Here is a 23,208-nt window from a genome sequence, read left to right on the forward strand (position 1 = left end):
AAGGAAAGACATTTCATAATGATGAAAAAAAAATCAATAGAATTAAACCACTAGGCAGACTGACCAACAAAAAGAGGAAACAAATTATCACTATCAGGAATAAAAGGGGACACCATTATAAATTGTATAAATATGAAAGTTGATAACTTAGATTAAAAAGACCAGTTTGCTGACAGACACAAGAAGATTCTAACCTTTATGTACAATAGCCAATTCTGAAAAGGAACAAAATCAGAAGACTTACGCTACATGATTTTAAGACTTACTTTGTATAAAGCTACAATAATTGTTTCAGTGATATAAGGACACACATAGGCCAATGCAACAGAATAGCATCCAAAACTACACCCTCTCCAAATGGTTGATGGCTTTTTTTTTTTTTTTAAACAAGATGCCAGGATAATTCAGTAACTATGGGGTAATCTCTTCACAAATGATACTAGAGTAATTGGCTATATTTGGGCAAAATACGAATCTTGACCCTTATGCTACAGTAAAAAATTAACTCAAAATGGATCACAGACCTAAATGTAAGAACTAAATCTATAAAACTCTAGAAGAAATCAGAAAATTTTTATGATTTCGGGTTAGTCAATTTATTAAACAAGATCTAAAAAGCGCAAATTACAAAAGAAAAAAATAGATCAAACAGACTTCATGAGAATTTTACACTTCTAGTCTTTAAGATACTTGAGAAATGAAAAGGCATAGAATCTACTGCAAGAAAACATATGCAAAACCTATATTTGATGAAGGATTTATAACCAGTCTAAAGAATTCTGACAACTCAGACAAACAATCTGCTTTTTAACATGGACAAAAATATGAAGAGACTTCCTCTAGGATACAGAATGACACATAAGCTCAACATCATCAGTCATCATGGAAATGCAAACTGAAGTCACAATGAGACAGCACTCCACAGCTACTATAATGGCCAACATTAAAAAGAGACAAGGGGAGCCTGGATGGTTCAGTCAGTTGAGAAACCAACTCTTGATTTCGGCTCAGGTCAAGATCCCACAATTGTGAGATCAAACCCCGCATCGGGCACTGAGCTGGGTGTGGAGCCTGCTTACGATTCTCTCTCTCTTAAGCCCTCTGCCCCTTCCTCATGTATGCACTCTGAAAAAAGTAAAAAAAAATAAAAAGACCGACAAAGCCAAGTGTTAAGATGCACAGCAATTACAATTCTCAGGTACTGCAGGTTTTCCAGAAAATGATTTGATAGTTTCTTACAAGGTTAAACGTAGAGACTTTACCACAAACCATGCGACCCAGCAGTGCCACACTTAGGTCATCTACTGAAGAAATGAAAACTTAACGTTTACACAAAGACCTGTATGTAAGGTTTATAGCAGCTATTCCCAAGAACCTCCAAGTGGAAACAATTAACATTTCTATTAAGGTAAATGAAGTATGGAATATCCATGCATTGGAACACTCCTCAGTAACAGAAAAGAATACACTACTGATGCACTCAACAACTTGGATAAATTTCAAAAGCATTATGCTAAGTGAAAGATGCAAGGTACCAAGATACTTATGATTCCATTTACATGAAATTCTAGAAGACACAAACCACATAGTGATAGAAACCAGGGACAGGATTACAGGGAGGGGACTGACTTACATAAAAGTGTATGAAGAACTTTTAGGAGTGAAGAAATGTTCTACATCCTGATTATGATGGCAGATTCGCGACTGTACACATTTATTAGAACTCATCAGACCATATACTTAAATTGGTGAATTTTATTACACGTAAGTTTTGCCTTAATAAAACTGATTTTTAAAAAAATACATTAAGAAATGGGCAGAGGACATAAATAGACACTTTTCCAAAGATGACATCCAGATGGCCAAAAGACACATGAGAAGATGTTCAACATCACTCATCAAGGAAATACAAATCAAAATCATGATGAGATACCAACTCACATCTGTCTGAATGGCGAAACTTAACAACACAGGAAACAGATGTTGGTGAGGATGCAGAGAAAGGAGAACCCTCTTACACTGTTGGTGGGAATGCAAACTGGTGCAGCCAGTCTGGAGAACACAATGGAGGTTCCTCAGAAAGTTAAAAATAGAAGTACTCTACAATCCAACAATTACACTATTAGGTATTTACTCAAAGGCTACAAGAATAAGATTCAAATGCGTACATGCACCCAGACGTTTACAACAGCATTATCAACAACAGCCAAACTATGGAGAGAGCCCAAATGTCCACTGACTGATGAAGAAATCAAGATGCATATGTGTACACACACACACACACACACACACACACACACACACACACACACACAAATGGAGTATCACTCAGCCATCAAAAAGGATAAAATCTTGCCATTTTGCAACGACATGGATAGAGCTAGAGTGTACTATGTTAAGCAAAGTAAGTCAGAGAAAGACAAATACCATGTAATTTCACTAATGTAGAGTTTAAGAAACAAAACAGATGAAGGAATGAAGGAGGGAAACAATCCATAAAAGACTCTTAGAGAACAAACAGAGGGTTGATGGAGGGATGTGAGTAAGGGATGGGCTAGATGGGTGATGGGCTCTAAGGAGGGCACTTGATGGGATGAGCACTGGGTGTTGAATATAAGTGATGAATCACTGAATTCTGACACCAATACTGCACTGTATGTTAATTAACTAGAAATTAAATAAAAATGTGAAAAGAATAAAAAAAAGTCACCTTTACAACACATATTTGGGATATTGTTATCACCTGTCTGCCTATGTCTTAAGAAAATCCTCAGGAAAACCATAAATTTGTATCTTTCTCACAATTTATTTCTAAGTTCTCTCAACCCACCTCTTAAGAGGAGAGTCACATCTCAGCACTTCTCCTTCACTGGTAATAGGCAGGGGTGTGTGGAGTGCAGAGCAAATTATACTCACCACTACCCAAGCTTCACCCTTTACCTAGAGTATAACATCTCCCTGTTTACTGGAGTTTTGGTACTCCTGTGAGAAATTCTTTTATAGCTGACGTAAAAGGCTAAAATTCAAGAAGTTTTATCTTATGGGGCATCTGAGTGGCTCAGCTGGTTAAGCATCCGACTCTTGGTTTCGGCTCAGGTCTCAGTTTCAGGAGTTCAAGCCCTGCGTCAGGCTCTATGCTGGCAGTGCGGAGCTTGCTGGGGATTCTCTCTCTCTACCCTTCCCCTATTCGCACTGTCTCTCTCTCAAATAAATAAATAAATAAATAAACTTAAAAAATAAATTGAAAAAATTATCTTTCAGTAAAAGTAAAAGAACTAGTAAGAGATATCCCCTTTTTATAACTAACTGATTATACATGTATTCAGATTTTTATACACCTATCAAGGAGAGTCAAAGATGACTTTTTTTTGATTTTGTATGTGTAAATATTCATCAACTACTGTTGGAATTTCAGGAAGAAGTTAACTCTATCTAACAGATGCCAAATTTCTAAGTCCTGGGCTATAACTCCCCAACGGCAGTTTCTCCCTTAAGTCCACCAGCAGATTTTATATACAACATACCATGCTTGTATTCTGTAATCGAGGGATCAAGGGGTAAATGGGTAAATGGGAGAGTGCTGGCAGACTGACTTACTTCAGCCATTCCTTGATGGGGTCTAGGGAGGCTACCGGAATGGCGTTGATCATCGTCACTTTCTTGCTGTAGTCCTTGTAGACTATCACCATATCAAAGTTCTTCAGGTGAAACTGAACCCGCTCGAAGTGAATCAGCTCCACTTCATCCAAGGTCACCACAAAAGGTGGCTGTCAGGGAGAAATGAGATCACTATCACGTAAGTCCCCTAAAGCACGAGCATTTTCAAATACTTTCAGGGCCTAAAAATCACTACTGCTTTTCGGGAAGACTAAAAGCAATGCAATGTACTGACAAGTCTCAGTATAAGGATTTGCAAGATCAAAATCTTTCCTCAAGGAGAATAAATTTAAAGAAACTGAAGAAACTATTTAAAAAACTACTTAAAGAATCATTTGTTCAGTAAGTCGTGTCTAAGAAAATCTTCAGAAATAGTAAAGACCTAGTTTTCAAAACACCTACCCTTTCTTTTCTCTAACAATTTTCTTACTAAAAGGGAAGAAATACTCACCCACTCTGTAGCGTTTACAAGCGCACTACTAGTGGGCTGAAGGAGGCAGGTACTCCTGTAAGGAGCTCCATTAAATCTGAAAGAGAGTAAGAGAAAGGCTCACAGGGACTGGGCCCACTCAAGAGAAACGTGCTGCCACAATACACTTCTTGCCTTTTCCCATTCCAAACCCAGCTCCAGCATACTCACTGGAGTCAATTACAGGGGAAGCCTCTCAGTCTGAGCCACTCACCCCAGCCTAAAAATGTTCAAGAGGGAATGGATGTCTCAAAGGTTTTTCAATCAAAGGAAAAAGGACGCGATCTGTGATGTTAAATTATCACAAAGGAAGAATGACCAATTTTTCTAATAGGCAGATGACACTTCAGGTCAAAAAGAAGAGATATGTTACCCCAAGTCCCTAAAAGGCACTTCGAATTCCAGTTCCTCCTTAGTCAGAGCCTCTACTTTCTCAATGAAATTTTTAAACGCTGTTTTCAGTTTATGCCTCATTTCTCGTTCCATCTGTAGAAGGAAAAAAAACTAATTAGCTACAGTTATCACTTCACTCGTACATCCATTCAAAAAGCCTGAAGTACTTTTGTGGTCCTTAATTCTCATTCCTGTGACGCCAGTACGAAGAGTTTAACCCAGCCCACTACACCATTAACTGCAGAGCTGAGTCTGCAACTCAAGTCTGCCCCATAAGCCACTGCACTATACCATCCCCGTGCACACTTGAGTTGTTCTGCAGAAAGATGCGGGGGTTATTTACAAAATATAACTACTGAACTCAGATCTGAACCACAAGCTACCTCAATACCCTGCAAATAAAATCCTCAATCTCACAGACCTGCTCAGCATAGAGGTCATCTCGGTCGTGCATATGCTGATGTTTCCCCAAGTCCGTGGTGATCTCTCCCACTTCTGTGTAGAATTGCACATCCGTGTGCCGCTTCTTCCCGAACATGATGGCATTCTGGGGGCACGGAGTGGAAAAAACGAGAAAGCAGTCAGAAAACTCAGGCTACACAACAAAGAGGCAAGACCACAACAAAACAACGTGAAGTATAAATAGTATCTACCCTGGAAACCACAGCATCTATGTAAAAATAGTCAAACTGTCCCTGGTGTCGTCATGACATTTGGGAATGTGAGAGCGTACACATTTTTTTAAAGTATTCCTATTTATTAGAATGAACTTGGGAGACTTTGCCGAAAATAAACTGTCTAAAGAAACATTTTTCTATTTCAGAGACAGGAATCTGGAGAAAACCTTAGGTTTTGGTGGTTATTATAGAGCACACCAAAGGAACATACATGCTTATTAGCACCTTCTAGATTTTAGACACTGTGGACTTTATAAACATTATCTCATTCAACCCCCTTTACCTTTTGTGATAGGTGATATCATTCATCATTTATTTATTAATTTAAAGTTTATATATTTTGAGAGAGAGTTGTGTGCGCGTGCACAACAGGGAGAGGGACAGACAGGGAGAGAGCGCATCCCAAGCAGGCTAACCGTGAGATCATGATCTGATCCGAAATCAAGAGTTGGACGCTTAATCAACTGAGCCACCCAGGTGTCCCTATTCGTCACTATTTTAAAAGAAAAAGAGTAACAGAAAGATCTTGCCCAAGATCTGACAGCTTGTAAATCAAAAAGCGTACCTTGAGGTGAAAGTGCAAGACAATAATCATTTCTCCATCACATGGCTGAAACAAAGCATGCTTGATGTTATTATACAGAATATCCACTTTGTCTCCTCGAACAGATGTGAAACGGAAACCTGGGGGAAAACAAAGGAAGCAGCTAAGCATCAAGCAGCATGAGGTGAGGCCAGAAGACATTGCGTCTTTTCTGGCTGATTGGAACCGAGTCACAGAAAATGCCGCAAACCACACAGAGCTTCTTTCCCTTCCTTGTGCCCGTACAGCAATATATATAGATTCTTTCCAGCAGCTCCCTCACATACGGATTATCCATCTGTCATTCCTACAAATGTGCCCCAGAGACAAAGCCCAGACACACGAGAGATCATTCATACCATTGACGTGGGCCTCCAGGGAACCCTGCATCCTCTTCTGGGCAATGTTTGGGCGAATGTATAGATCTTTCAGTTTGGGATTGCTCCGGTTTAGATTGATCACTAGGGAGTCTTGTTTCACAATGCCCTAAGTAGAACGAGAATTACTGTGAATCCTCATGTAACTGTGTGTCCCCTCCAAACCCACACGTATCCTTTTGCGCAATGGTGCTCTGTTGGTGTCCAGGCTCACCTCCTTCTCCTTCTCTTCTGCTTCCCGGGTCTTATAACGCTTCTGTACTTCTTTTATAATTCGGAAAGCATTCTGGAGGTTCAAGGCTGGTACAGTCTGTTCTCCAGGTGCCTTCATATTTGAAGCTCGGTATGTGCTGTGAAAAAGGAGAAGCCAGAACTTACAGAAGTATCTTTATCAGGTCAGGTAACCTGCACTCTTCACTGTATTTTTAACGGACTTAAATGTCTTTCAGAAGATAAAGATACCAGTAAATGGTAAGACAGTGTCTGGAAAGCTGAAAAACATCCCTCTTTCTTCTCTCTTAAATAGAGCATGTTATAAATGGCTAATCCACTGGGTGGGAAATCACACTTATTTTTCAAATCTGGCATAGCCAATTATCCCATTCCACACCATGAAGGAACAGACTCCAATGAGGCACACATTTCCTTATTTATGATTCTACTGCAAAACAGGTGTAATCAGTTTAACATATATTCATGAGGATTCTAAACTGGGTTCCATCGTCAAAACCGTACAAAGCACAATGAGATGTTCCTGAGAGTACCACTCCAACCAGCAGGGATGGGGGATGGTTGTTTTCCCGGGGACTCACATTTCCTTGACAAAAGTGGCTTCTGGGTTAGGAAAGATGTTGCCCTCATTCCTGCCAAGAGCACTGCCTGGGCAATAGAAGTTGATTCGCAAGTAAGTATAATCTCCTTCCACGGACATGCTTATATTCTGCTCAAAGAAAAGGAAAGCATTAACAAACAAGTTTCTTTCCAAAGTAAAGGTTAGTACTTAGAGACATTAAAATTAAGTTAGGAGTTACGAGCTGACTGCTAAACCTAGCCTATAAACCTTCACCTAGGTCTAGTTTTTTTTTACCTTCACCTAGCTTATTTTTTTTGTATGACAAGATGTGTGCTTCCAAATGAATCATTGGCTTCTCAGAGTACCCTGAACCACATGTCCAAAAACATGCTAAAAAATGTTTAATGCGGGGGGTGGGGTGGGGGTGCTTGGGTGGCTCAGTCAGTTGAGCATCCGACTCTTGATTTTGCCTCAGGTCATGATTCCAGGGTGGTGGGATTGAGCCCCAAGTCGGGCTCCACGCTCAGCATGGAGCCTGCTATGGATTCATTCTCTCTCCAACCCTCCCCCAACTCATGCTCTCTCCCTATAAGAGAAAGTAAAACAAAATAAGGCAAAGGCTTAATGCAAATTATATTTCTAGACTAGGAGATCACTGAACATTCTAACCAAGTGCAAAATGGAAAAGAAGGAGAATAGCAGGAGACAAGGAGAGGGGGAGTCAGCAAAGTGAGAAGGGTGGAGAATGAGCAGAGGGTAGAGGAATCGGAAAAACAATCTATGGAAAGCACAACTCATAGTTTCAGAAGCAGTCTGGATGGATCCTGACTCAATGCTCATACCTTGATTGTGGCAATGTGAAAAGGTGTCGCGATACCGAACACAGGCATTATCACGGTCTCGTACTTCTTGTCGATATAGATCTTCATTTCCCGAATATGTGGTTCCTTAGGCATCAAAGATGGGTTTTTATAGGACACGTTAGATTTGCGAGCTCTGGAGTGGGGATAAAAACATTTTTTGAGGAATTTCTACCAATCAAATACAAACCTAAGACAACCTCGTTGCCCAACACAAACTCTTACTTTTGAATCTGTTGCTCTCCTTTCTGTTCAGTCAGTCGCCTCTTTGCTTCCTCGTTGAGTTGAGCTGCCAGTTCCTTTTGATGCGCTCTCCGCTTCTCTTCTGCGGTCATCTCGTTCTAGAGGACACACCCAAGTCAGCAGAACTGCCAGTCTTACAGACGTGCTCCAGACGGGAGCCAGAGGACAGAGAGAGAGTCAATGTGGATTAAAACAACAAACTCACTCGTGTTCTTTCAGTAAGCAGTGCTGCCCGAGAACCTCTTCCCAACAGGTCCTCGGCCTCATCTTTCTCCTCCTCCTCCTCCTCTTCATCCTCATTCTATGGGGGCAAAATGAGAATCAGCAATTCCAGTTTTAACCTTTTTAGCCAGTTATTACTTTAGCCTTTTCACGGTACCAAACTTCCTACACCACTTGCTTTTCTTCTTCCTACCTTTAGAAAAATCCCCACATTCTTCACTTTTTTCTTCACGGAAGTGAGGACAGTAGCTGGGCCATCCTGGAATAAAAGGAAGAAGTCAGAGACATTTACAAGAGCATTTAAATAAAGCACTTTCACTTTCTAGCCTCGTATACAGTTGGCCAATGCTTCGAAACTTGTGGATACTAAAATCTCTGACAACGCATACAGATTTTATCCTCCCAACCTCAAAGGAACTATAATTTAGGAGGCAACACTGGGATAATGATTACGAATACAGGCTTGATGTGAAACCTTCCTCAATCACTTTCATGTTTTGTTTTGTTTTTTTTTAATGTTTATTTTCTTCTTTCTTTTTTTTTATGTTCAATATATGAAGTTTATTGTCAAATTGGTTTCCATACAACACCCAGTGCTCATCCCAAAAGGTACCCTCCTCAATACCCATCACCCACCCTCCCCTCCCTCCCGTCCCCCATCAACCCTCAGTTTGTTCTCAGTTTTTAAGAGTCTCTTATGCTTTGGCTCTCTCCCACTCTAACCTCTTTTTTTTTTTTTCTTCCCTTTTTTTTTTTAAAAAAGTTTTATTTGAGAAAGAGAGTGCAAGTGCACCCGAGTAGGGAAAGGGCAGAGAGAAAGGGGGAGAGAGAATCCCAAGCAGACTCCGTACTGTCAGTGCAGAGCCCGACATGGGGCTCGATCCCACAAACTGGGAGATCATGACTTGAGCCGAAATAAGAGATGCTCACTGAGCCACCCAGGCGCCCTTTGCCTCAATCACTTTCTAGTGGTGATATGTGGCAACTTCTACTTCTGTGCCCCAGTTTATCTGAGGATAAAGTATCTACTTCACAGGGTATCATAATTCAGTGTATTAATGCATAAAAGTGCTAACATAATAAGAACTCAGAAGTATTTGCTATTATGAACATTAAGGATCAGTTCTGCTGGGGCGCCTGGGTGGCGCAGTCGGTTAAGCGTCCGACTTCAGCCAGGTCACAATCTCGCGGTCCGTGAGTTCGAGCCCTGCGTCAGGCTCTGGGCTGATGGCTCAGAGCCTGGAGCCTGCTTCCGATTCTGTGTCTCCCTCTCTCTCTGCCCCTCCCCCATTCATGCTCTGTCTCTCTCTGTCCCCAAAATAAATAAACATTAAAAAAAAAAAAATTAAAAAAAAAAAAAAAAAAAAAAGGATCAGTTCTGCTAAGTGAAAAAAAGAATTATAAAAGACCACAACTGCCCAGAACCAGTGGTTTAGTTGTCGACTAGGTTTGGGGAGCTTGGGGGGAAAATGAGGAGTGACTGCTAGGGTACACGGTTTCTGAGGTGATAAAAATGTTCTAAAATTAGACTGTGGTGCTGATTGCTGAGAATATACTAAAAATCACTAAATTAAACACTTTCAGCAGGTGAACTGCACGGTATGTAAACTGTAACTCAATAAAGCTGTTAAAAAAATTTAAAAAAAGAATCAATTCCCAATATAATCATTATCCAGGTTTAAGTCACAAGTTGAACTGTGTGGTTTAAATTATTCTCTGTATTTGTGGGGCACCTGGGTGGCTCAGTCAGTTAAGCGTCCGACTTTGGCTCAGGTCATGATCTCACAGTTTGTGGGTTTGAGCCCCACGTCAGGCTCTCTGCTGACAGCTCGGAGCCTGGAGCCTGCTTCTGATTCTGTGTCTCCCTCTCTCTCTGCCCCTCCCCTGCTCACACTCTGTCTCTCAAAAGTAAATAAATGTAAAAAACAACAACAACAAAAAAGGAGGGTGCCTAGGTGGCTTGGTTGATTAAGTGTCTGACTTTGGGCTCAGGTCATGATCTTGCGGTCTATGAGTTTGTGCCCTGCGTCAGGCTCTGTGCTGACAGCTCAGAGCCTGGAGCCTGCTTTGCATTCTGTGTCTTCCTCTCTCTCTGCCCCTCCCCCACTCATGCTCTGTCTCTGTCAAAAATAAACATTAAAAAAATTTTTTAATAAATTATTCTCTGTATTTGGATGACAATCTCTATTCCTAGCTGTATTGGGTCACTGTCACATGGACCTCTCCCTTCAGCTAGCATTTAACACTTAAAATAAAAAAAAAAAAGTTTGAGAGAGTGCACGCCCAAGCATGTGGGGGAGGGGCAGAGACAGAGACAACCCCAAGCAGACTCTGTGCTATCAGCACAGAGACCACTGAGGGGCACAATCCCACGAACTGTGAGATCAGGACCTGAGCCGAAATCAAGCATCGGACGCTTAACTGACCCAGGTGCCCCTAACAAACACCTTTAAGAAAAAAACTCCAAAGAATATAAAATGTATTTTCAATGTTAGTTCATGAACAATCAAAGGTCAAAGAAGAATACACACCTCATCCACAAGCACTGTGTCACCAATGAACAGAGCATAGGTTTTCTCTTCTGGTTTCTTCCCTTCCTTGTTAGTAAGGTCTGAGAATCCCAAATTGATGCTGAAAACCATCCCTAAAACAGCAAACAGGATCAGTCTATAACCGTGAGAGAATGGAGAAGTGTAGATTTTACACAGAAAATGGGGAAGATGAAGCTAAAGGAAATTATTCAAAAAAGTATTTTCCTACTGCACGCCTGTAAAACTCACCTTTCTTTAGTTTGTACTGATTTTTACTATTAATTACTAAAGAGCCTTCACGGAATTCAATTCCCATTCCAAACCTAAAAAGGAAATGAAGAGAAATTTCAGCAATAGGCTAAAAGATCTCTAACATGGGTCAAGTACAATATATTCTATTTCAATTTTCAGGATAAGGCAGATAAGTATGTTGAGTGATTGGCCCTGCTGATCAGTCAGTTAAGGAAGAGGATTCGAGGACAGTCTTTGGGCTAATAATATGTTGAAACAGATTTCCTAATTAAGTACCTCGTGTAACATTTATCATATCAAGCCTTCTTTATTTTAGCTTATACACCATATTTAAATTTCAATATTCTACCAGTTTTCCTATAAACAACTTAGTAGACTGTTAAGGGGAATATTACCAAGACCATAGTAAGTGGATTAAGCACAGCAATTAATAAAAATTAAAAACTTTTTTTTTATATTTAGGAGTTAGAAAGCGAGCACAAGTGGAGGGGCAAAGAGGGGGGAGGGTGGGAGAAAGAGAAAGAGGGAGAAGAGAATCTTAAAACATGGTTCTACACTCAGCACAGAGCCAGATGTGGAACTTGATCCCACGACCCTGGGATCACGACCTGAGCCGAAATCGAGAATCGGCTTGACTAAGCCACTCAGGTGCCCCAAGCAAGGTGATTTTTTGTGGACTGTTGGTAACTAGGATTAAGTCACCTGGGCCAAGACTTGGTACAGGCCAATGTATTTCCTCTTGTCCATCAGAAAATTCCAGAAAGAAACTATATATCCCAGACTAGTTTCCATCTAAGGAAACTGCCCAGAGCCTTTGTCTTCCAAAATGTCTTTGGTTCTATAAGATGTTGAGTATTTCTAGGTGATGAATGGTCAAATACATTGAAGAAATACTGGATTAAATAAAAATTGAAAAAAAAATTAATTGTAGGATATCTCAGGAGTATTTCATTTGCAAATGTGAGCTGAAGTGTTCTAAAAGAGGACATACAGTAAGTAACGACTCCTAACACTAGTAATTTAAGCCTAGAAGGTCTATTGGCATCTACTACATTGGTCTGCAAAAATCTCCACCTCTTCCCAGGAAGTAGAAATGAAATCTTTCCCACATTCTCTGATAACACTATGTGTTTGGACCGTAAGTTTAAGAGTCCATAAATGTTGGGTGAATTGATCTAAGAATATTTTGCCTGACTACGGCCAGTCATGAAAACTATCTCAGAGTGACAATGAACTTCACCACATCTCACCCTAGATTTTTGGTAATTTTGTTCAGCAACTCTGGCTTCTGCTTTTTAACCACATCCATGACAGCATTATACACGTCACATATCTTCACACCTAATGACAAGACAGAAAGGAAACATTATAGTATCTTTTAGGTGGAGAAAAACACCAAAAAACAAAAATGACCACAAGTTAAAAAAAAATTTTTCTTTAATGTCTTTATCTTTGAGAGAGAGAGAGAGAGAGAAAGAGAGTGCACAAGAGCAAGCAGGGGAGGGGCAGTGAGAGAGGGAGACACGGAATCCGAAGCAGACTCCAGGCTCTGAGCTGTCAGCACAGAGCCCGACGCAGGGCTTGAACTCGCAAACTGTGAGATCGTGACCCGAGCCAAAGTCAGATGCTTAACCGACTGAGTCACCCAGGCGCCCCTATGACCACTACGTTTCCATCAACATTTTTTTCACCTATTAAGTTCCCTAAAGCAGAGTTTCTCAAAGTGTGAACTAAGAAATGAAGCTGCAGGAGTGGTAGGGCTTAGAATTCTGCATTTTTAAATAAACAACTCACCTAGTCACTCTTAGTTACACTGTTTGAGAATCAATGACGCAGGAGGACTATGGGATGCCAGGTCTCAGTGAAGTAATTTGAGTTGATAAATGGCGTAATAATTCAAGTTATCATACATTTTGAAAAATAGGACTACTGAATGGGTGAATTACTATTACAAAGACTCTGGCCTTGAGGGAGACAAACCATAAGAGACTCTTAAATACAGAGAATAAACTGAGGTTTGCTGGAGGAGAGCTGGGTGGGGAATGGGCTAAATAGGCATTAAGGAGGGCACCTGTTGGGATGAGCACTGGGTGTTACACGTAAGTGATAAATCTCTAAATTCTATTCCTGAAATTGTTATTATGCTGTATGTTAACTTGAATTTAAATTAAAAAAATAAACTTTTTAAAAATTAAAAAAATAGGGGCACCTGGGTGGCTGAGTTGATTAAATGTCTGACTGCAGCTCACGTCATGATCTCATGGTTCGTGAGTTCGAGCCCCATGTCAGGCTCTGTGCTGACAGCTCAGAGCCTGGAGCCTGCTTCTGATTCTGTGTTTCCATCTCTCTCTGCCCCTCCCCTACCCACGCTCTGTGTCTCTCTCAAAAATAAACATTAAAAAAATTTTTTGAAAAAAAATTAAAAAAAAAAAAAGGACTCTGGCCTTAATGTTTCATGATCTATAGTATGAACACAGTCTTCAAGCCAGAAGAGTCTAGATATGGTGGACTCAAAGGGGTCCTTATCCTCATCAAACTACCTGGGACTATTACTTCCAATAGGATTTCTCAAGATCGACTTGAGGTAACACGGAGGAATTGTATCTAGAAGCTATGGGCACATGGGTGGGCTTATAGAGTAGAAAACTTGAAGTCCCATTTCGCCAACTAGGAGTGTAGAGTCTCAAGACAAAAGAGGTGTGGTGTCAAGCACTTTGTTTCCTTCCGAGGTATGCAATTGCTTGCTTAGCAGAGTTGGTATTAGCTTTGCCCTTAGACTAAGATTCCTTGTATCCATTCAATGTAGAATTAACAATACACATTCTGTTGCTAGAGATACTAGTTCTCAGAACCAAAGAAAAGTAACAAGGCCAGATATTTTATGAAGATTTGGATGCAGAGGCCTAACTGGCCACAGAAGTTTTCTGCAAACACCAATGTAAAACCACAACAACCACTCATGCTAAAAGACTAAAGAGTGAAATGCTAGGGTGATTCAAAGCTAGTAAAATCGAATTCTATTTTTAGTATAAACGCCTCAGGGATATAAATGCACATAAACACTAGAGACACTTTAGTTTACTTCATTTCCGAATCTTTTCTAAGGCACCTCACCATGTCTTAATTCCTTTAGCAGTTCCTCTTGAAGCTGGAGCAAAAAGTTGTAATTTTCTTGAACTTCCTGAGAAGGGTCAACCATCAAAGTGCGAACAAGGTTGGAGCAGTAAGATTTGAAGCGAATACCCATGGCACAAGTGATGGCCCCAAAATGCATGTGATTCTTGTCACTAGAGACCAAAAGAAGAAAGCATTTCATTATGCAAACTAGCAAAGTCCTTAGTAGCACTGGCATAAAACATCTATAATCACCTTTCCCTGTTATATCCCATAGCTGAAGAAGGACCTACACTCTTTTTAAAAAACAGATTAGCTTATAAAGAGGTAAAATTACTGACTGAAGCTCACAGGATAAAAATTCAGTGAGAAGCTTACTTGTCGTTTCCTAAATAGACAAAAAAATATACCAAATTCTATTCATTATAGTTTTAAAGCTCAAGGGTAAGCCATCACTTTTCCACCAGCCACTATGAACCGTACTATGCATTATGAATTAGTTCCTTCAGCCTGACCAGGAAAAACAGCATTCTTCATATATTTTTAAAAATTACAGGCACCTGGGTGGCTCAGCTGGATCAGGGCTGACTTTGGCTCAGGTCATGATCTCATAGTTCATGGAATCGAGCCTCGCGCTGAGCTCTGTGCTGACAGCTAAGAGCCTGGAGCCTGCTTGGATTCTCTGACTCTGTCTCTCTCTCTGACCCTTCCCTGCTCTCACACATGCATGTGCTCGCTCGCTCTCTCATAACTAACTAACTTAACACGTTTTCCTTTCATTCAAAGAAAAAACTCAGAAGGGGAATTACATTATGGCATATCTCATAATACCTTAATGGTTTTTCTCAACATGTTTTACATTTTTCTTGATATTTAAAACAATTTTTTTAAACATTTATTCATTTTTGAAAGAGCATGAATGGGGGTGGGGGAGCAGAGTGAGAGGGAGATACAGAATCTGAAGCAGGCTCCAGGCTCTGACCTGTCAGGACGGAGCCCAACGTGGGGCTCAAACACATGAACTGTGAGCTCATGACCTGAGCTCAAGTCGGACGCTTAACCGACTGAGCCACCCAGGTGGCCCTCTTGGTATTTTTAATCATCTGGAAAAGCAAAATGAAATAAATGCTCAAGTAAAAGGGAGTACCAACATGAAATAAGATAAAAATATGCAGGGGTGGGGCGCCTGGGTGGCGCAGTCGGTTAAGTGGCCGACTTCAGCCAGGTCACGATCTCGCGGTCCGTGAGTTCGAGCCCCGCGTCGGGCTCTGTGCTGACGGCTCAGAGCCTGGAGCCTGTTTCCAATTCTGTGTCTCCCTCTCTCTCTGCCCCTCCCCCGTTCATGCTCTGTCTCTCTCTGTCCCAAAAATAAATAAACGTTGAAAAAAAAAAATTAAAAAAAAAAAAAAAATATGCAGGGGTGCCTGGCTGGCTCAGTTGGTGGAGTGTCTGAGTCTTGATCTCTCAGCTGTGAGTTTGAGCTCCACGTAGGGTATAGAGACTAAACTTTTCTGAATTCCAAAATGAGTCCAAGAAAAAAACAGGCCGAAAGCTGAAATGCTCTGATTGTTATAATCTGAAGTTCTCATACTTACCTCACCACACTGAACTTGAGATTATAGTTGCCACCACTCTGAATGATAGGAGGGTAACACATCTCCACAGTAGAAGGGTCTGCCCCAGCAAGGTATTTTTTCTCTTCAATGGCCTTTTCCACAGACTCAGCCAGTTTGCTGTGTCGAACTTTCTGTAAGCATAAAGAAATAAAATAGTTAACAATATTCACCAGAGGGTGGCAAAGAGTCTAAAAGTGTTGAATTTTTGGACATTATTTGAGGACAACACATATCCTGACATCACTGAGGATGTTATATAAGCCTTATGAAATGGCTTATGTGTCAGGTAATATACTGGTATACCTGCAAAGCAGATTTTGAGAATATTGTGAAATTCATAGCTATGCAAGGAATTCTCAAGTAAAATACTGGGTAACATCAGGAAACCAGCGCAGGTTTATAGTTATTTTGAAAGAGAACTGGCAAAATTACACACCAGCAACTTCTGTATCAAAGGCCTAATTGCAAAGGAAGCCAAACATGCAGCAAAAAACACTGCACGGTAGGGACTTACTTCTGCTTCATTAAAACAGTACAGACTTTCCCCTCTCCATTTACCTCATCTGCATCAACTATTTCCATGACTCTTTCCTTGAAGAATTTGTTGAAGACCTCAGAGGTGATGCTAGCTGCTTTCTTCATTAGGTTGAGCTCCCCATCCTCCTTTACAGCAATGGTATAAGCCACAACCGCACTGATATCTATCTGCAGTCAAAGTGATAAGAATTTCTAACAGGTAAATACAGAACTGCTAAATAAATGCATCTCTCCCAATGTATCATCAGTGAAGTTACCTAGTTATTTAGCACACCATTCATCAGTAGTTTACGGAATATAAAAATACTCTTTTCTTGGATTGAATAAACATTTAAAATAGCTCATTACCAGGTCACTGTGTGTATTCTAAAAGGCACTGAACTAATATACCATTTAAATGTAAATGTAAACGCTCCTCTCTAGAGGATCTTATAAAGGCAGAAGAGGAAGACAGGCAGGAGAGCAGGGAGGGGAAAAAAATGTATTTTTTCTGGATAAGAGATTTTTCTGGGGGCACCTGGGTGGCTCAGTCAGTTAAGAGTCTGACTTGATTGCGGCTCAGGTCATGATCTTGTGGTTTGTGAGTTTAAGCCCTGCATGAGGCTCTGTAAGGAAAGTGAGGAGCCTGCTCGGGATTCTCTCTCCCTCTCCCCTGCTTGTGCCTCAATGCTCTCCCAAAATAAATATTTAACAAAAAAAAAAAAAAAAAAGAGAGAGAGAGAGAGAGAGAGAGAGGGAGGGAGAGAGAGAGAGAGAGGTTTCTGTTTCCTCCTGCAAGAGCTAAACTATCTTCCAAATGGGCCATTCCTGACTGGAAAGTCAAAATGGCTTACTGCTCAGCCAAACAGAATGGAAAATGGAAATCTGAAGGAATATATACTTTTCCCAGAACATATTCTTTGCACTATCTGTTATGGAAAGCTGTCACACTTCTATCTTCGCAACTCCTAATCTGCATGTTTCTGGGAGTGTTCTCACTTTGTCAAAGCCCTCTTTGTTGAGGCAGTCGTTCCAGTTCTTCATGAACTCTCCAGGGAACTTGTCTTTGCTGAACACTCCAATCTTCTTGCCGTTCTTGCTTTCTTTAATGGCTTCAATCATTTTGTCAAAGCTGCTCTTATTGCTTTCATTCTATCAGTGCCACAAAGAAAAGACTCTTGTTAATTAGTTTTAGAATTAGACATCTATGTTCTACTAGTAACAGGCACAGACAAATATTTGGAACCATAGAAAGAATAACTTTTCTCCCCATGCCTCACCTACTTACTCCCATATGGCAGAATGTGACACTCTAAAAGTTAACACAAAATTTCTTTGGATATTTTTACAAACTAAAGTGCCACATGAGTTGACAAGACTATTCTTTTTCTTCAGGAACAGCTAAAACACTCATGCACATAGGGGAACAACATTCTGAGAAAAAGTGTCAGGTGGAAAGTACGACAAAAAAGACTACATATGATAAACACTGAGTATGAGGTATATCTGTTTTCTTAAGGATGTTTAAAATTATTTTTGTTCTAGGGGCGCCCAGCTGGGAGAGCCTGCAACTCTTGATCTCAGGCTTGTGAGCTCCAGCCCCATGTTAGGAGAGGACTTAAAACAAAAAAACCCCAGTTATTTATGCCAATTGAAGTACTAAGATGAAAACAAACAAGTTGACATTACCCTTGAGAATGGACAGATAAAGTCCATGTTTGACAGAATCTCACAGCCTGTGTGTTTTGCTACAGAACCGACAGGGTTACTGAACTTTTTTTCTTCCTAACACAACGAAGATGTGCTAAAACTTTGTAGTTACAATGTTAGCCAGCAAAAATCTTCTCCTGTATATTTTTAAATTCCTAGAAGGATTTCCATTTATTACTTTTAAACATTCTTTCACATTTATGACACATTCTTTACTAGTTCTGACCTTTTCCCGTATCAGCAGTGTGATGGCAGGGGCTCCATTTGCATTCTCATTGCCCTTAGTGTTAGCAATCTGTTTTAAAAACTCCACTTTCTTCTTGCTGGCCATAAAGATAATTTTGTCATCACAGAAGACCATGATAGTATCAGTCAGTTCATAACCAAAGAGCCACGTCTATAGGAAAAGACAAAAGTAACAACAGTATTTACAAATTAAAAAAAATTAATGTACTTACTCAGAAATATTTATAAAATAAGGTATCTGGAATTAACTTCAAAATAAGCCAGATGTGGATACAAATGAAATGAAACTGCCCAAATTTATTGGATAATGGGTACATATTGGATAATGGGTACATTAGAGTGTCACATTATTTATCTACTTTGATGTTTGAAATATTCTATAATAAAGACCACCAAATCATACGGATAATTTGTGTTTCTATGAACTATACGGTTATTTAGAACAGAAACGCATAAAACAAGGGACAAAGTAGCACATCAGGGAAATGCACATTCTACCTCCCCCAAAGACTGTTAGCTGCCTACCAATTATTCATTTCTTCCCTCTCAGAAAGACTTGGGCTTGTTAGCTGGGCACACTCAGCATGAAGACTACTTCCTATCCTTTCTTGCAGCTTATGGCCATTAAATTCTGGCCAATAAGTTATAAATAGAAGTATTCTGTGGGACTTCAAGTATCTTCATAAAGGGAAAGATGTCTTCATTTTCTTCCCTCTCTCCATTCTTTCTACTTGGAATGCAGATGTAATGGCTGGAGCTCTAGCAATTTTTGCACCATGAGCCCAAGGGCTGGCCTCTACGTATGGCAGAAGACAGACCAGAAAAACCCTGTGTCCCTGAAGACTAACTAAAAGAGAAAAAACCATTCTACTTAATCCACTGTTAGATTTTGTTATATACGATTAAATCTATCCCAATTTATATACTTCTTTTTTGGGGCTGTCCACCAAACCTTTTTTTATGTTTCTTTAGTTGAAGTATGGTTGTTTCTTTCTTTCTTTTTAAATAAGGATGTGTTTATGTTTTAAAATTTTTTCTTTCTTGTTTTGTGTGTGTGTGGGGGGGGGGTCCACTGAGCTTTTAATGATGATGGAAATATTCTCTACCAGCTCCAATATGGTACTCAGTACTTGAGACTTGGGACTGAATAATTTAATTTTTAATGTGGCTAGTGAATACCACACTGAACAGTGCAATCGATGATTCGAGGATTCTCAGGCCTAAAACTGCCATAAACCTCTCACCTGTAAGGCAGTTGATTTGGCATAAACAATTTCTTCATCAACACCCACTGATACAACAATGGCATCAACGTTGGCATATTCATCTTCTCCTTTCTGAAAAGTAAAGAGTAGGTAATTTGGTCATCTTTTTATCCTAGTAAAACTGGAATACAAAGTTCAGTATTTACTCAGGGTATACAATTTTTTCCTAATAGTAATGCCAAGTTTGCTTGGCAGCCTCACAGTCATTACTCTCTGTTAAACAGCTTTATTGAGAGAGAACTTACATACAATTCAATGGCTTTTAGTGTGTTCAGAGTTCTGCAACCATCACAATCTAACTTTAGAACATTTTCCTCTTTCCCAAAAGATGGCCTACATCTCCACCTAGGTCTAGGCAACTGTTAACCTAACTGGTCTCTATGGATTTGTCTATTCTGGACATTTCATATAAATGGAATAACATATGTGGCCTCTGCATCTGGCTTCTTTCACTTAACATGCTTTCAAGGTTCACCTATGTTGTAGCATGTGTCAGTACTTTGTCCTTTCTGTGACTAACAACCCACTGTATGGATCTACTACTGTATCTATTCATCAACTGCTGGACATCTGGCTTATTGCCATATTTTGGCTATTGTGAATAATGGTGCTATGAAGATTCATGTCAGTTTTTGTGTGGACATACTTCTCTTGAGTACATACCTAGGTGAAGAATTACTAGGTCATATATATGGTAACTGTGTTTAACTTTTTGAGGAGCCAGACTGTTTTCCAGAGTGACTGCACCATTTCATATTCTCAAACAGCAATTTATCAGGATGCCAAATTCTCCATATCTTGACTAACACATATTGATTGGCTTTTTTTTTTATTAGAGCCATTGTCCACTGCATGTGAAGTAGTATCTCACTGTAGTTTTGATCTGCATTTCTCTGACAGCTAATGATGCTGAGCACCTTTTCATGTGATTACGGACCATTTGTCTACCTTCTTTGGAGAAGCACCTATTCACATCCTTTGCCCATTGTGTAACTGAATTACTATTTTATTATTCAGTTATAAGAGCTCCTTTTATATTCCAGATATGTCTCTTATCAGATATGACTTAAAATTTTCTCCATTCAGTGGCTTCTTTTCACTTTCCTAATGATGTTGTCCTTTCACACATGATAATTTTTAATTCTGAAGGAGTCCAAATTATTTTCTTGTGCTTTTGAGGTCATATCTAAGAAGGCTTTGTCTAATCCAAGGACATAAAAGATTTACCTGTATTTCTATATCAGTTTTATAGTTTTAGCTCTGATATTTAGATCTAGGATTCACTTTGAGTTAATTTTTGTGTATGGTGTGGGAAAGAGGCCCAACTTCATTTTTTTGCATATAGTTACCTCATTGTTGAAAAGACTATTCTTTCCCCCACTGAACTGTCCCAGTCAAAAAATCAAATTATGTATTAGGGGAAAAAATCAAATTATGTATTAGAAAAAAAATCAAATGACACAAATGTGAGGGTTTATTTTTGGATTCTCAATTCTATTCCATTATCTAAGCATCCATCCTTGTACCAATATCATGTCGTTTTGATTACTCCAGCTTTATCTTAAGTTTTGAAATTGAGAAGTGTGAGTCCTGCAACCACTCCATCAGCTACTCTTCAACAGTTCCGTAAGACCAAAAGACTGGAAATTGTGGGCTAGAAGGTCAAATCTCTAACTTCCCCTATAAAGTCAAGAAAAACATCTACATCAGACTCTTCCACACAACAAAGCTTCTGGTTGCCAGTAAGAATCCAAATATAGTACAACAATTAAGGGTTCTGTTGAATTTCTCTACCACAAAAAAATACATAACCCAAAGAAATTACCACATAGAAACTGTATGCATTCCCCCACTGATTTTCAGGAAGAAAATGTTTTCCTTCAGGTTGGGAAGGTTTATCATTAGTTCTCACTGATAATGCAAAAGCAATGGTAGTTAAAACAGCTAGTGCCTTCAGGTCCCTGGGTGGCTCAGTCAGTTAAGTGTCTGACTTTGGCTCAGATCATGATCTCATGGTTCATGGGTTTGAGCCCTGCGCTGGGCTCTGTCCTGACAGCTCAGAGCCTGGAGCCTGCTAAGGATTCTAATATATATTTTTTTAATATTTGTTTTTGAGAGAGAGAGAAAGAACAAGCAGGGGGAGGGGCAAAGAGAGAGGGAGACACAAAATCTAAAGGAGGCCCCAGGCTATGAGCTTCCAGCACAGAGCCCGACACAGGGCTTGAACCCACAAACTGTGAGATCATGACCTAAGCTAAAGTCCAGCGCTGAACCAACTGAGCCACCCAGGCGCCCCTTCCGATTCTGTGTCTCCCTCTCTGTCTGCACTATCTCTCAAAAATAAATAAAAACATTAAAAATACTAAAAAGAAATTAAACAACAACAACAAAAACAGCTAGTGCCTTAGCACAAATCAAGGTAATTGGCACCAAAGTAATTCATTACCACATACTCGTGGAAGGGGGGGCAATTTCTCTAAGAATGTCCTTGATGCAATAAAAATGATCAACAGTAAGTAATCCCAACACTCTAGCATGTCTTTTCAATATTTTGTATAAAGAAACGCGAAGTACACACAAACCACTTCTGTGTGCAAATTGAGATATGATGGTTATCTTAAGGAAAACTTTACAATTATTCGAATAACAAGTTGAAGTAGCCATTTAAGCAGACTTGGGTAACAGGCATACATTTTCTTGAAAATGAGTGAAGTGAGCCTGTCACTTCAAGGAAAATGAAAATGTATTATGTAGTCAATGATAAAATTTGAGTTTATCACCTTTGTGATGGGCAGTGGAAAACTAGGCATTTTATAGGAATTAAAATCCTTGGAATAGTTGAGTTTGCTTCCCCATCTGCATAAAAAAGCTGAATATGTGGGCCTTTTTTTCTGTCTCCCTATTTTCAGTTTTATTGAGATCCCTTTGGATAAATTTCCCATATCATTAATGACTAAGTTACATGATTACACTGTGTATACTTTTTAAAAATGTATTACTATGTATTCTGAATTTTTATACATGTTGATATCTTTTTCTTTGTTGAAAGGTTTTGACTGCGGGGTGCCTGGGTGGCGCAGTCGGTTAAGCGTCCGACTTCAGCCAGGTCACGATCTCGCGGTCCGGGAGTTCGAGCCCCGCATCAGGCTCTGGGCTGATGGCTCAGAGCCTGGAGCCTGTTTCCGATTCTGTGTCTCCCTCTCTCTCTGCCCCTCCCCCGTTCATGCTCTCTCTCTGTCCCAAAAATAAATAAACGTTGAAAAAAAAATTAAAAAAAAAAAAAAAAAAGAAAGGTTTTGACTGGAGCAAGATTTCAAATATCAAAAAATACTAAAAGATGCTTTTTGATTAATTTCAGTGGTTTTTACAGACAGATGTATGGGCATGGAAATTACACTTATCTGTAGCTAGAACACATAAGCATTAAACATAGGCAGTTTCCTGTTCCTAATTTTGGGAGGTTATCAAGGTAGCGATAATATTATTGCCACAAAATCCATGTTTAATGAAGAACTAGAGCATATGTAGCAAAAATTGGGAGAGGAGAGAATGTTTAATACCAAAATTAGTGTTAATGTGTGATGTCATCGGAATCATATAGCTCAGTTGTTCTCAGACTGATAGCAGGCCTTTTTACATTCTTAAATCATTCAAGACCCTAAAGAGCCTTTCTTGGCATTGGTT

The 23,208-nt window shown here is 39.7% G+C and overlaps 1 protein-coding gene across 1 annotated transcript in view; it reads right to left on the reverse strand.

The window, feature by feature from the left end:
- SUPT16H (SPT16 homolog, facilitates chromatin remodeling subunit) overlaps positions 1-23,208 on the reverse strand; it is a 40,971-nt gene that overhangs the window by 7,143 nt on the left and 10,620 nt on the right. The window contains exons 2-22 of the mRNA XM_047075413.1: positions 19,504-19,596; positions 18,240-18,410; positions 17,303-17,455; positions 16,346-16,492; positions 15,767-15,918; positions 14,172-14,344; positions 12,308-12,398; positions 11,055-11,128; positions 10,806-10,918; positions 8,468-8,533; positions 8,258-8,353; positions 8,035-8,150; positions 7,792-7,945; positions 6,969-7,096; positions 6,371-6,506; positions 6,139-6,265; positions 5,762-5,880; positions 4,941-5,066; positions 4,500-4,612; positions 4,109-4,184; positions 3,598-3,767 (exon numbers count right to left, since the gene is read on the reverse strand). Of these exons, the coding sequence (XP_046931369.1) occupies positions 3,598-3,767; positions 4,109-4,184; positions 4,500-4,612; positions 4,941-5,066; positions 5,762-5,880; positions 6,139-6,265; positions 6,371-6,506; positions 6,969-7,096; positions 7,792-7,945; positions 8,035-8,150; positions 8,258-8,353; positions 8,468-8,533; positions 10,806-10,918; positions 11,055-11,128; positions 12,308-12,398; positions 14,172-14,344; positions 15,767-15,918; positions 16,346-16,492; positions 17,303-17,455; positions 18,240-18,410; positions 19,504-19,596 (2,594 nt within the window). The remainder of the gene's footprint in view (positions 1-3,597; positions 3,768-4,108; positions 4,185-4,499; positions 4,613-4,940; positions 5,067-5,761; positions 5,881-6,138; positions 6,266-6,370; positions 6,507-6,968; positions 7,097-7,791; positions 7,946-8,034; positions 8,151-8,257; positions 8,354-8,467; positions 8,534-10,805; positions 10,919-11,054; positions 11,129-12,307; positions 12,399-14,171; positions 14,345-15,766; positions 15,919-16,345; positions 16,493-17,302; positions 17,456-18,239; positions 18,411-19,503; positions 19,597-23,208) is intronic.

Source organism: Lynx rufus, unplaced genomic scaffold (assembly GCF_022079265.1).
Source record: "Lynx rufus isolate CCGP_SWC_20201006 ecotype Redwood Valley unplaced genomic scaffold, mLynRuf1.p SCAF_13, whole genome shotgun sequence".
Lineage (NCBI taxonomy): Eukaryota > Metazoa > Chordata > Mammalia > Carnivora > Felidae > Lynx > Lynx rufus.